The sequence below is a fragment of the Cyphellophora attinorum genome (genome assembly GCF_001299255.1).
Source record: "Cyphellophora attinorum strain CBS 131958 chromosome Unknown Contig69, whole genome shotgun sequence".
NCBI classification, from domain to species: domain Eukaryota; kingdom Fungi; phylum Ascomycota; class Eurotiomycetes; order Chaetothyriales; family Cyphellophoraceae; genus Cyphellophora; species Cyphellophora attinorum.
Genome location: NW_017253297.1, coordinates 1 through 13718, shown reverse-complemented (window position 1 = coordinate 13718; position 13718 = coordinate 1). Strand labels below are relative to the sequence as shown.

The 13718-nt window shown below is 56.3% G+C and overlaps 7 protein-coding genes across 7 annotated transcripts; 3 read left to right on the top strand and 4 right to left on the bottom strand.

The window, feature by feature from the left end:
• Positions 1-336: 336 nt before the first annotated feature.
• AB675_11075 (uncharacterized protein) lies at positions 337-1733 on the top strand (the record flags this gene model as incomplete). Its single annotated transcript, XM_018139890.1, has 2 exons — positions 337-970; positions 1006-1733. 2 exons carry the CDS (start codon positions 337-339, stop codon positions 1731-1733), a joined length of 1362 nt encoding a protein of 453 aa, XP_017994268.1.
• A 1528-nt stretch (positions 1734-3261) lies between these two features.
• Positions 3262-4421, bottom strand: AB675_11074 (putative formaldehyde dehydrogenase AdhA; the record flags this gene model as incomplete). The annotated part of the gene is made up of 3 exons (XM_018139889.1): positions 3262-3541; positions 3603-4100; positions 4201-4421. 3 exons carry the CDS (start codon positions 4419-4421, stop codon positions 3262-3264), a joined length of 999 nt encoding a protein of 332 aa, XP_017994262.1.
• A 985-nt stretch (positions 4422-5406) lies between these two features.
• Positions 5407-7119, bottom strand: AB675_11073 (Sugar transporter STL1; the record flags this gene model as incomplete). Its single annotated transcript, XM_018139888.1, has 3 exons — positions 5407-5465; positions 5509-6712; positions 6754-7119. The coding sequence occupies 3 exons, from the start codon at positions 7117-7119 to the stop codon at positions 5407-5409; spliced, it is 1629 nt and encodes a 542-aa protein (XP_017994265.1).
• Positions 7120-8918: 1799 nt separating this feature from the next.
• Positions 8919-10037, top strand: AB675_11072 (uncharacterized protein; the record flags this gene model as incomplete). Its single annotated transcript, XM_018139887.1, has 2 exons — positions 8919-9317; positions 9411-10037. 2 exons carry the CDS (start codon positions 8919-8921, stop codon positions 10035-10037), a joined length of 1026 nt encoding a protein of 341 aa, XP_017994264.1.
• Positions 10038-10599: 562 nt separating this feature from the next.
• On the bottom strand, positions 10600-11367 carry AB675_11071 (Derlin-2.2; the record flags this gene model as incomplete). Its single annotated transcript, XM_018139886.1, has 1 exon — positions 10600-11367. One exon carries the CDS (start codon positions 11365-11367, stop codon positions 10600-10602), a length of 768 nt encoding a protein of 255 aa, XP_017994266.1.
• A 702-nt stretch (positions 11368-12069) lies between these two features.
• AB675_11070 (histone H3-like centromeric protein hH3v) lies at positions 12070-12635 on the top strand (the record flags this gene model as incomplete). Its single annotated transcript, XM_018139885.1, has 2 exons — positions 12070-12214; positions 12292-12635. 2 exons carry the CDS (start codon positions 12070-12072, stop codon positions 12633-12635), a joined length of 489 nt encoding a protein of 162 aa, XP_017994267.1.
• A 422-nt stretch (positions 12636-13057) lies between these two features.
• Positions 13058-13651, bottom strand: AB675_11069 (uncharacterized protein; the record flags this gene model as incomplete). The annotated part of the gene is made up of 2 exons (XM_018139883.1): positions 13058-13412; positions 13474-13651. Coding segments are annotated over 2 exons (533 nt in total), but the record flags the coding sequence as incomplete, so codon positions are not given.
• Between the last annotated feature and the right edge of the window lie 67 nt (positions 13652-13718).

Below are 13718 nucleotides of genomic sequence, written 5' to 3'. Positions count from 1 at the left end.
CCACCACCTCAGGCGAGCGCAGCGAGCAATTTCCTGGTCGCGCCGCAGGCGCTCCTACTAGAGAAGGAGGGTGCGGAGTGCAGGAGGTGTCTTAGCAGACGAGTAGCCGAAGGGTGGGCGGAACGATTGGTTTGGTCGAGCAAGGTGTGGGAGGTCAGAAGGTGTAGTGAGCTTGCACCCACAAGGGAGAAGGGCTGACTAGAACCTGTACTGTACGGTAGTCTTACAGAAGCATTCCTTTTAGGGCCCGCTCCTCCCCCAAAACTCCAATTCCGCCGCCACAAATCCCCACAACGATTGACGTTTTCTTTTCGTACTACACACTCGTTGAACTCGATGGGCAAAGCACCAGCGAAGCGACTGAGGCCTAACATCGCACATATCAAGACCAAAGCAGCTCGCCGCCAACACAGCCAAGCCGCCCGCTCCAAATCACAGACATCAGCGTCGACGGGTCATGGTCCACCAGCCAAGACGAGCAAGAAGAATGATCGCGTGCATAACAGCAGCACAGGCCAGTCGCGTGTCCCGTTTTCCAGCCATGACCGGATACTGCTGATTGGTGAGGGCGATTTCTCCTTCGCCTTGTCGCTGATTAAGCACCACAGGCTGTTGGCTGTGACGGCAACATGTTACGATTCTCAGAGGCAGTTGGTGGAGAAGTACCCCAGAGTGATGACAACGATTGAGCAGCTGGATACTAAGGCGGCGAAGGTGGACGATTCCGAAGCGACCAACAATGAAGGCGATGTCTCTGAAGAGAGGGAGGTGGTATTTGAAGGCTTCTCGCCGCCTCCAACAACGGCACGACCGTCATCAAATCCGCCCATTTCGCTCCCACCACAGCCAAACCCATCATCACACCACCAGCTCCCTTCATTCTCGCAAACTCGTTCCCGCGTACTCTACAGCATAGACGCCACTCAACTTCCCCGCCACCGCAAAAGCCTCTTCTGCCACCAGCAACGAGGTGGGCCCCGTCATTTACATCCTTCACCAAAATAGTCTTCAACTTTCCACACGTCGGTGGCCTCTCTACGGATGTCAACCGACAAGTCCGTGCGAATCAGGAGCTGCTTGTCAAGTTCTTGGAGGGCTGCAAGGCGCTCCTTGTTCCGTTGGAGATTGATCAGACGACGAATGGAGCGAGCCGGCGGTCAAGGGGTGCGCATGGCAAGGTCCACAACAATGGAGGTGGCAACCACAGCGGTCAAGACAAAAGCGCCGAGCGCTACTCCACGCCGTCCGACTCAGACTCAGACTCCAGCTCTGCCTCCACGTCCAAGGAGGACCCTGCGGCTAGGGACACTTCACGCATCCCACAAGTTCTCATCACCATATTCGAGGGTCATCCCTACACTCTCTGGAACATCCGCGACCTCGCCCGGCACACGGGCTACAACATCGTCGAGTCATTCCGCTTTCCGTGGAGCGCTTATCCGGGCTATGCGCATGCCAGGACGCTGGGGGAGATTGTGCCGAAAGGCGTGGACGGGCGGCGCGGTGGACGTAGTGGAGGAGAGGAGCCCACCGCGGACAACGAGAACCATCGACCTAGCACGAAGAATGGAAAGGGCAAGAAGGGCAGGTGGCATGGCGAGGACAGAGATGCGCGGACTTATGTGCTGGAGTTGCGGGAACATCAGGAGCAGGTTGGCGGTCGTGGTGGAAACATGACTTCTGGGAAGCGGAAGCGTGGCGGAGGGGATGGAAGCGAAGATGATGATTTGTGAGGATTTCTACAGCGCCCTCCCTGGCTAGAAATTTCCCGATATAATCTTCCCAGCGTCTTGACGCTCAAGCGAGGCTTATCGCAACCCATCGACTTGGTCAGCGAAAGAGTGAGAGGCCTTCAACGCCCTCCCTGGCCTGGAAATCCGTGATAAGTCTGCACCACAATCTGACGCCCAAGTGAGGCTCCATGCAAAAGAGCCAACTCTGCCAATGAACTTGCATCAGGGCTTCAGCGACCTTCGTGGCCAGGAAATCCGCTACGGACCATGGTGAGGTCGAATGTCGAGGGAGGGGGTGTCTTACTAGCACCTAGCGGAGCGACTCCTACCATAGCGACTAGAAGGCAATCTGAATAGCAAGTGATGATGGGCATCATTGACTACTGGCGCGACCTGATGATCGATCGTCGCTTCGGGGAGCCTTCCAACGGATACATCGAAGGGGTCCAGCTACATACGTAGCTGAGGGCAGCGCGTGGGTCAAGAAGCTGCACCTTCTCACGCTGAGCATCCTTGCGGATGAGATCCTTGGAAAGCAGCATCTCGCCCCGCCAGGCAGCATCGAGTGTTACCACGGCATGGCAATGAGAGCGGAAAAAAGAGACCAAAGCCGTGAGGAAAGAAGAAGAGTTGAAGTCGGGGGGCAAGGCGACTACTTATAAGCCTTCCAGCGAAGTGAAGACAGCAGGCAGGCGCCATACTGACTCGGTCGAGGACTATTCACTCTTTCCTACATGATTAAAGTTCGGTCATTTACTTCAACCGGCAGTGAAGGAGCTCGCTCCACCCCCCCGGGCTATGACTGCGTCGTTAGCACCTTGGGAACTTGGATTTTTTCCCAAGCCAGGGCGGGCTCTGAAGGCCAGAAACTCCATCGCCAGTACAGTGGGCAGTCTTGAACCAGCCTCACTTGAGCGTCAGGTTGTTGTACAGACTCGTCACGGATTTTCAAGCCAGGGAGGGCGCTGTCCAGGGCCGCGAGCTGCCGGAGGTCATGAGTTGCAGACAACGCTCACGACTTCTCGTCACAGCTTGACCCCTGGACCTAGCGGGTGGCAGCCAATTTCTTTGGTGTTTTGTGAGGGCAGCATCTCGCCCCGCCAGGTAGCGCAAAGCGTTACCAAGGCATGGCAATGGCAAGCTAGAGCTGACTGCGACTGGGCCACTCGTGAGGAAAAGAAGAGAGGAGAGTGGTGGGGGCGCCGCCTATTTATGATCCTTAACCAAAGTGAAGACTGGAGGCAGACGTCATTTCACTGACTCGATGGGGGAGTAGTCACCGCTTGATGCATGATTCAGATTCAGTCATTCACATTCACTTGGCTGGGCAGTGAAGGGACCCTGGTCCGACTGGTAAGATTCGGATGAGCCTCACTTGTGCACCAGTCAGGACGAATGATTCAGTATAGAACTGGGCCACGGGGGACTCCGAAAGGACTGACATCACCGTTGAGCTGGATATATCTGTTTCACCGCTTGGTCAGATAATGATAGCCGGCGAAGACGGCGCACATCTGTCTTGCGATACTCAAACCTTCAGCACGCCCCGATACCGCATCTTCCCAGCCGCCAATTTGCCCATCGCCTCATTGATACCCTCCAGTGTCATCGGAAACTCCTCAATGATAGGTCTGATCTCGTGTCGAGCCGCAAACCCCAGCATCTCGTTGACCTGTACGATGGTCGAAGCACACAGCACTCGAACGGTGATCTCTTTCTGGATCATGGAGAACTGATTCATCTTGAAGTCGTCGGTTGAGATGGTCAGAGGATAGATGTAGGCGCGGTTAGCCAAGACCGAGTGGTACCTGTGCTCGTCTTCAGCCACCCGCCCACATAGAGCCCGCCTGAGCAGGATGCAGAACTTACACTTTCCAATCCGGCATCTGGCTCGTCGTCACCAGCAGATGATCAACGAAACCCTTTGGCATATCCTCCTTCTCGAGATCCTCTGCTGTGTAGAATTTATTCGCACCTAGCTTCTTGGCCTCCGCCCGCTTGCTCTCCGACCCAGAAAATACCACGACATTACATCCCATCTTACTAGCGAACTGGATGGCCAAGTGCCCCAGACCACCAATCCCCAAAATCCCAACCGTATGCCAGGGTCGGATGTCGGTTCGCGCAAACGGCAGCCAGACAGTCTGACCCGCACACATCAGCGGGCCCGCATACTCGGAGGGGATTGCATCGGGGATCTTGGCGAGACGGATTGTGGGGAGGACGGCGTGGGAAGCCCACGTCGCAACGTCCTCGTCGCCTTTGTCGAAGCCGTAGTTGTTCGGTTTGGTGACGCAGTAGAAGTTGTAGCCTAGGCGGCATTCTTTGCAGGCTCCGCAGCCACCTCGCACGTAGCCGATGCCAACTCTGTCGTTTCTGGGGTGGGTGGTTCGTTAGCACACGTACATGAATGCGCCCAGAATTCGAGTTCGAGTGGACGAAAGCCGACTGAAGGAGAATAGCTTACGGCGCAAATCCTACTACCTCACTGCCGACCTTCTCGATGACGCCGACGCCTTCGTGGCCAAGCGTCCGGTGGGTGTGGCGCGTGTGTTCGTCCGTGCCGCAGACGCCGCTGTGCGTTATGCGGACGAGGACTTCATCGTGCTGGAGGTCGCGGTGGCAGACGGTCTCCTCTTGGATTGTGCCGGAGGGGGAGCCTTTGAAGGCTGTGTAGGTGATTGGCATTCTCGCTGGGAGTTGGTGAGAGTTTGGGGATGAGCGTGTGGTGCAAATTGTTCAATATGTACTAGGCAGGCAAGACTTTGTTTGATGGTTATGAGGAGAGGCGGGAGGAAGGCGTGCTCATGAGCGTACTTGCCTTATGTAGTTCGGTCATGAGCACGGGCGGGTACTTCACTTGCGTCGACATTGACTTCGCTCACATCGCGGTGCTCAGTCACTGTGCATTGTGCATGACTCCTCCAGCGGTATCAAGTGATGGGCTGGCACGCGTCCGCGACGAGGCTACTCGAGTAAAAGCCATCGTTGCCGGATCAGGAAATAGGTCATGGTTTGCCTCAACCTTCTCTTGACTCAGCATGCCTCCTCGACGATTTACATCCAGTACACGTGAATGCGGAGAGCCAGAGAGCAGTAGCTGGCACGAAAGCGAGGTGCTCTTGCTTTCTGCGAGCTTACCCGTGCCGTGGAAGGTGGTAACATCTGGAAGGAACGATTGTCAAGCTATTCAGCCAAGAAATGAGCGTTTGCTCCAATGCTGACCTACACGCCATGAATTTCCAACAGCGAGTTCCCTGATAGTCGATTGATCCTGCGACTTGACGCTCGGATGGGGCTCTTCCCGGCCTTCTAGGTCGATCTGCAGAACAGTCTTAGCACTCAGAGCCCGCCCTGACCGGGTTGACGCGGTTCCTCCTGGCGCCAAGACCTTCAGCAGCCGGATCGGTCACCAGGATATCGACTTTTCCCCTTTAGCCTCCAGTGATCGGCGAGACGAACTCATGCCCACAGCGTCCTCCCTGTCGATGAAATCCACGATGAATCTTACCTACCAATTTCTTACTCGATGACGCTCAAGTGACACTCAAGTGACGGTCATTGCGGCATCGCCGACTCGAGCAGGAAGATCAATCATACCTGCAGCGTCCTCCCTGAGGAGGTTTTGCTACGGGTGTTCTGGATCAAGGAACCAAGTTCACTATGCATGGTACTACGTGATCCCATAGCTTAGATTCCATGCTTCCAGCGGAGACATCGCTTGCACCACAACTCCAAGCAATTAGCAAAGCACTACAACGTCGTGCCTTCCCACCAGAGCCCCGATCAATCGCTGTCCCTCCTCCCCAGCAGTGTCTCCTCTCATCTCCACCGTTGCCATTCTTCTTCCTTGCCCCTCCACCATCCTGCTCCTCCTCATCACCTTCCCCACCACCCCCATTCGGCAAATTCCTCCACTCGCCTCCCTTGACACGCCCCACGCGCCAGCTCCCCTCCTTCTCCGCCTCTTCAAAGAACTTCTGATTCTCCTCGAACGACCGATGTCCGCTCTCCGGAATATACGCCCACGTCCACACGCCCGCAAAGCCATTCGTGACTGCGAACGCCGCGAAGAGCCAGTACTCGAGGTTGTTGAAGCCGATGGGTGTCAGGAGCGTGATCGTGAAGTTCGCGAGTCCCCAGATGATCACCGAGATAGCTGAGCCTTGTGCGCGGCAAGATGATGGGTAGATTTCGGTGGGAATGAGGAAGGGCGGAGTGAGCCAGCAGATGCCGAAAGCTGCCGTAGCGAGGTAGAGCGTTATGATGCCGGGCACGCCGGTCGCCAGGAGCGGAATGCCGAGACTACCGCGATTGGAGGCCAGGCCGCCGAGCAGGGTCAGCAGAGCGAATGAAACTGCTAGCCAGAATGAGCCCGACACGAGCAGCCAGCGACGGCCTTTGCGGTCGATCAAGATCCAAGCCAGAGTCATCATGCCGAAATAGAAGAGGTAGTTGCCCATGGTCAGGTACTCGGCGTCAGTGACTTGGAAGCCGAGGAGTTCGAAGATCTGTGGGCCGTAGACGCTCACAGCTCCGTAGCCCGTCAGGGCCTGGTTGACTTGGCCCATGACGGTGATGACCGTGGGGTGGAACTGGTCGCGGCCGGGCAGGCACAGATCGGCGTAGGTGAGTTTGCCGGAGCCGTCCTCGAGTTCCTTCTCGTGGGCTTCTTTCAAGGACTTGATGCGCTCGTCCACGGCGTCTTGGCCCCAGACTTTCGCAATGGATTTCTCTGCCTTCTCGGGCTTTTCGTGTAGAACGTACCAACGAGGTGTTTCGGGAAGGAGGCCTGCCACCGCCATCATGACTGCGGGAAAGACTTGCATGATGATGATCGGGCTGCGCCAGGCCCACTGGTTGAATTTGCCTAAGTTGTGGGTCAAGGCGAGGTTCACGATGAAGGCCATGTTTAGGCCGAAGATGTTGGCTTGGAATTCTTGTGCTAGGGCCGTGCCGCGAGCGTCGTCTTCGGAGAGCTCGGAGCTGTAGACGGGCACGACGCATCGATGCCTCCTACGCCTAATCCCATGACGATGCGTCCGATGAGCATGACGTATATCGCGCCAGACATGCCGTTGTAGCCGGCGAGGAACATGATGAGGTTGCCGATGCTAGCGGTGGTGAGGCAGACAATAATTGAAAGTTTCCGGCCGTGCGTGTTGGAGAGCCAGGAAGCAAGGATGGCGCCAACGGTGCATCCAAGATAGTAGACGGCAACGATCACACCAACGAGTGGATCTTCCTCGGCGATGCCCATGGTCGAGAGATAGTCGTTGTTGGTGTTTATGAGGGACATCATCCCCTGGTCGTAGCCATATAGTGCTATAGCCGTGGCTGAGAAGAAGACCACTTGGGACTGCTTGTCAAGTAGGGAAGGCGCCATGTTGGGCGGTATGGAGCTGAGCCCAGTATCGCTCAAGGATGAGGGGCTCGAGAAAGGCAAGTGGTTCACACAGGCACTTAGGGTATCGAGCAATAGGCGGCAGAGTGGCAGATGGTAGGTGTCAGCAATACATGGCTGGTACTTACTGTTGAATCTGAAGCTCGAGATTTCAAGGTCAGAACTGAAAATGAGAATTTGCACCGCCTCACATGCTGGTAAGCCTCAAGTATACCAGCAGCATTGCAGGCCGTTGGCATACGCTCCACTGAGCAGAGCATGTGCCGTCTGTTGCTATGCTACTCGACGGGGCGGGCTCTGGTGCTGTGAACAGGAAAAAGTCAAAGTGGTGACGTTGGAAGCATGCATGACATCCGCCCGTGGAGTTGATCTTGCGATTGGAGCAACATCGCGATCCATAGAGCAACGATTGACAGGGGTGCAGCAAATTTTTGGGTATATTGGATCGATGAATGAATCCGCTGTGCCAGGGAGTCCTTTGCATGAAATACTAAGTATGTACGGTTGACTGCGTATTTTAGGTACAGGTACTTGTAGAGCGTCGAGAGCTTCCAAAGGAAAGTCCAGATTCCACGACAGTTCGTTCTTGGTGCCAAGCGTCCGCCCGAGCTTCAAATAGCTCGGAGCGACAAATAGGCAGGAACAGCTGTGGACATCGTTGAGCCACACCGCCTTCGTCAATGCCGCAATGTCTAACAAACGATCGCGAGATGTCTCGTTCTCTCCTTCGCCAGACTCTCCATCAGCCGATGAAGACTCAGATAGGACTGACAAACGCAGTGGTAAGGTCAGTGCAGTAGATGTCACCGGGGAGGACTCTACCGGCACAATGGCCATGCAGTGCTCGCTTCCGCCTCATACCAAAGCCTTGAGTTTCGATTCAATCGCTGCATTTGAACTTCATTATCACAAAGAGCACTCCCATCGATGCTCATCATGCGACAGGAACTTCCCTACAGATCATTTCCTCGACTTGCACATCGATGAATTGCATAACCCGCTACGGGCCGAGCTAGAAAGCCAGGGTGAGAAGACCTACGTGTGCTTCGTTGAAGACTGCGAGAAAGTGTGTGCGACGCCCCAGAAACGACGCATGCATCTTGTCGACAAGCACTGTTTTCCAAAGTCATACAATTTCCGCGTAGTCGAGTTTGGTATTGACAAGCGCACATCGATGCTGCAGGGCACATCCCATAGGAGACGCGTCTCAACCGCGACCACACCTCACGACGCGATCTCGAGGCACAGACGCTTGAGCAATAGTCAGGCCCCTGTCGGCGACGGCAACTACGGCTCGCAGCCAGTGTGTCATGGGAAGGCTAGTCGAGCAATCGGCTCCATGAGTGCAAATTCTTCACAAAGCGACCAGAAGACAGCAGAACCGATGGATGAATTGGTCGACAGCCTGTCTGCGTTGCAATTCGTCCCGGCCAGCGTGCGTCGACGGCATGCCAACAGTTCAAAACCCAGCTAGTGCTTGGCCACAGATCTCCGGATCTTCACGCAGCACCAGACGCTGTGGTCGCGAAGTCCTCCCAGGAGATGTGTGAAACATAGACATGAGTATCAAAAGAACTCTGTACGACTTGACTGGTTTTCTGCATCCCACCATGCTGGAGGTCACCCCCAACTCAGTTGGAGTCAAGTCATTAATCTACCAACATCCCCTCTTTCCCCGCAAAGAGACGGGTGGGCACTCCGCACGCGAAAGGAGCGTCATACAACATAGGTACATGAACTCTTCCAGGCCGAGCAGGTCTCTTCCTTATCCCTACCGAACAATGGCAAAAGTCTCCGTCCACGCTCTGAACGCTGGCAGTCTCACGATTCCCGAGAAGTTCTTTGTCGACCCAGCCGATCCAGGCATCAAGTTCACAGTTCCCTCGCTCAGCTTCCTCATCCAGCACGTCACGCCAGAAAAGACAACACGCATCGTCTTCGATCTTGGCATCCGGCGGGACTTGAGCCTCTACCCAGACGTGCTACAGAAGCACATCGACAGCCGGCAGCCAATCACTGGCGAGCCCGACGTTGTAGCATCGCTCAAGGAAGGCGGCTTGAGTCCGGACGACATCGACTACGTAATTCTGAGCCATGTGCATTACGACCATGTTGGCTACCCAGCAGACTTCAGCAATCTCAAGACAAAATTCGTCGTCGGTCCCGGAGCGCTTGACCTAGTGAGTACTGCAGTTGTGGCGAAACATTCCCTGAAGGCTTCCTCGCAACCATTTGAGCGACCCAAACACTGAGACAGCCAAACCCCCAAACAGCTCTCCGGCAAGACCACCCTCAACATAGGCTCCCACAGCCACTTCGAACCCGACCTCCTCCCCACAGACCAAAACCGCGTCATCGCCCTCCCAGAACCAACATCCAGCGCCGCCGAGACATCAGACTACCAATGGCAGCCCCTCCCACCCTTCGCAGCCGCCATCCCCTTCCCATCCGCCTCCTCCCGAGAATGCTTCATCATCAACGCCCCCGGCCATCTGCCGGGACACATCAACCTTCTCTGCCGGGTCGACGCCTCCTCCTCCGACGACGACGACGCCGCCAACAGCAACGACCCACCACGATGGATCTACCTAGGTGGCGATGCATGCCACGACATCCGCCTCTTCACGGGCGAGCGCGAGATCGCGACATGGACGGACACTGAGGGCAGAGCATGCTGCATTCATGCGGATCGGAAGGCGACGATGGAGACATTGCGAAAGATGAGGGTGGCGAATGAGGAGGGGTTTGCGCTTCCACCGCCGGCAAATGATGGGCAACAAGAGGGCGGGAAGGAGGCGACGACGGAGGGGAAAGGGACTGTGGAGGTGGTGTTTGCACATAATTGGGCTTGGGAGAAGGATGCGAAGGATCGGGGGAGGTTTTGGCCGGGAAGTTTGTAGTGTGGTAGAGGGCTGTTCCATCCAAAGGGTAGAAACGGAAGCACGTGTTCCAATCACGGATCTGGTATTCGAGCTGAATGGTCTCGTTTCATCGCACAGGTATTATTGCTATACGGTGACAATGTGACTTGGTGGCGCAGAGACGCATTGTGAGCGATTAGCTTAGTCGAGTATGTCGTTGGTAAAGCGTATGTCAAGTGATGGTATAGCAAATATATTTTCCAAGCATCAAGAGGGCATTGAACGAGACCGGATGACTTGCATTGGTCAAACGAGCGTCAGATGCTGGCTTAGAGGCCTTCTTACGGTTCAACGATTTGAGCACGTCAGGGCACAGAGCAGACCATACCAGATGTGCACGACGCCATTACGTGTGCTGGTGCAGCTCCGGTCATACTGTGGTCTTTGCTTCTGCCATTGCGTGTAAAGTTTAACGCAGTCGTCTGCTTTGATTTTCTATTTCATGACCGCCCTCAGGAAGCCGCTACGGGTAGGAACTTGGAGCTGTGTACTCTCCCTAATTTCACCGTCGCGGAAGCGCAGTGAGACCGTAAGATACCATTCAACCAGGTCTCATTCCTCCGCCTCCCGCAGCAGCAACCGCCGCTTGGACATCGCCCTCTACGCCTCTAGCGCCAGTGCCCGCTCCTCTCTGTTGGCCGTCCCATAGCCGTATCCACCACGCCGGCGGATCCATCGGTCGTGACCCTTGGTAGATGCCCGGCCATACGTCTGCCAGGAAGTAGTACACATGTCCAACACATACCCCGAGTATCTCATCTTTCGGTATCTGCCCGTGCATGAAGAGGCTGAACCCCATCAGTACCCAGGGTAGGTACGGCGCGGTGAAGACCATCAGACCCATCAAGCTCAGCCGTGTTTCCGGATTACGACGTGACCAGATATAGACCAGTGTGGAGGACAGACTGGTGCCCAAGAAGCCGATCTGGAAGTAGGAGATCCAGGGCAGGGATGTGAGGAGAAGGAGGGCTGTGGTAGCGTAAAGCAGCAGCCAGGAGAAGGTGGCGGTGGAGGAAGAGGAGGATTCGAGTAGGCGCGAGTAGCGGGTCATGAAGAAGACGTGGAAGACGAGGTCGAGCGAGGGAGGGCCGAGGTAGACGAAGGTGGTGAGGAGACGCCAGTACTGTGACTTGTAGTACACGGCTCTGAAGGTGTAGAAGAGCTGGAAGGGGTTGATGAACTTGCACTGGACGAGGATGGAGGTTATGACGGTGGCGGTGGTCCAGTAGCGGGTGCAGGGAGGGGTCTCGAAGAACCATTGTTCGATGGGGAGTTGGCCGAGTTGGCCGTTGTTGAGGAAGTCGGCCATCGTGGAGTGCTCCCGGCGTGTGAGGATGGCGAGAGACCACGAGCTTCACGTTGGACCGGGTTACATGCTCAGGTAAGATGGCGAATTGGAGCGTGGTGAAGGCCCCCAAGAAAGGACAAATGTACAGGCTGTTTGTCCGCGGCTTCTCCAATTTTCTAGGCGTCTGATGCAAGGGCGGAGGGGGAGCAACTGCGCCCGCGTCTGGGCGTCGCCTGCCGTCTTCTAAGCTGATTGGTTCGTCCTCGATCTGGTCATTGTTGATCTGAGCTTCGACCTTCTTGTGTTCCTGTCGCAAACAACAGCACACGCGCTTCCACACACTTCTCACCGTTCCGCGGCCATTTTGGATATTCAGCAACACACGGCCTGCCTCTGCACCTACGACGACCCCAATCGCGCTTGTGAGCTCGCCGTTGACGATCTCACTTCCCATCAGCCCAGGAAGGCCCTCCACGCCGATCCCAGCCACGCACTCGAAGCTCGCACGACGCGTCTGTCGCGCCTTGTTTTCCTGTGCCGCGAATACCGGCCAGCGCAACAGCAACACGCGTCAGAACCGCACTCCACTGCTATTCGCGCCTCACCAGTGCCTAAAGTGCTACGGGGAATCGAGTTTTCCGCTTCGTCGACGACTTTGCGCCTTTCTATCCCTATTCCTGGCGCTCTTTGTCTCTCTGCTTCTGTCTGCGCCCACGAACATCGATGGCGCAGAAGCGCGCCACGCCCAAAGGCAAAGGCCGCGCATCTACAGGCGGCAAGAGTACAGCTGCCGGCACTTCAAAAGCACGAGCTAGCACAGGGAGGAAAAGCACAGGAGGGAAGCGCACGTCCACCGGTCGGACACAACGTACGTTTTGCTGTTCCTTGATTCCGGTTGTTTTCTCCACCGAGAACACGGATCTAATAATTCTCCTCTATTTGCAGCCGGTGACCCCGTTCCCAATCGCAAGCCTCATCGATTCAAACCCGGCACAATAGCATTGCGCGAGATTCGACGATACCAGCAATCGACCGACCTCTTACTACTCAAACTTCCCTTTGCCCGCCTTGTCCGCGAAGTCGCACAGGATATCTTACCTAGGGGGTCACAAGAGTTCCGGTGGCAGAGCCAAGCGATCATGGCTTTGCAGGAGGCGACCGAGGCGTTTCTGGTGCATCTGTTTGAGGATACGAATCTGTGTGCAATACATGCGAAAAGGGTCACGATCATGCAGAAGGACATTCAGCTGGCAAGGCGGTTGCGCGGCGCCTGGGGTGGGATGGGTTGAGCATACCGAGATCGCGTGCATTGTGCATGCGCCACTCACAAAGCCGGCACAGAGGCCTCCAGCATTATGGATTCTGTCAGCGATCAGGAACGGGCATGACCAGCCGATCTTCCGCGCCAACTCGGTGTTTCTGGGCGGTTCGACGACCTTTTGATTTCCTGGCTGGGGCTGGCTGACTGTTGGTCGACGCGTTTAGGAAAGTGCCTGGAGGCCACCAAGACGGTGCCACCAAGCCGTCGTGATGGACCTTCCGCCGTCGGCAGGGCGTGCTTCAGCAGACAAAGGCACGCAACAGCAATTACGAGCATCATTCAGGATAGAAGCAACAACAGAGATATCCCCGGCAGTGTCGTATGATTACATGATTTCCTTTGCAACCACGAGGAGGCTTCGTCTCGAGATCCGCAGGCTCGCTTGCCCAATCAACCATTGACACTACTCCCCAACACCCCCTTCGTACTCGTAACATCCCCCCACCCTACACTCCCCACCCCTCTCCTCTCACACGCCGTCCTGCACGCCACCGCCAGCGCCTTGAACGCGCTTTCCGCCCGATGATGATTATTACTCCCATACACACAAGTCACATGCAGCGTCACACTCGCCGCCTGCGCAAAACTCTCGAACCCATGCGTTATCATCTCCGTGCTCAGATCCCCGATCTTCTCTCGCGTGAAGCCGAGGTTGATGACGCTGTAGGGCCGGTTCGAGAGGTCGATCACGGCCCACGAGAGTGCTTCGTCGAGTGGGGCGTCGCCGCGGCCGAAGCGCACGAGGCTGTCGCGGGCGCGAGGGCGGTGTTGAAGCGGTGCCGAGTGCGAGGAAGACGTCTTCGCACGTGTGGTGGTCGTCGATGTACAGGTCGCCGCTGGCGCGGATCGCGAGGGACCAGCCTGCGTGTTTGGAGAGGGCGTGCAGCATGTGGTCGAGGAAGCCGATGCCGGTGGAGAGGGCGATTTGTTGGGTTGGCGTGATTTGGGTTGCGTGGTGGGAGGTCGGGAGGGGGACGAGGCAGTCTGGGTGGGTGGTTTTCTGGGAGGAGGGGATGGAGGAGGGGAAGTGTGGGTGTGGTTGGAAGGCGGG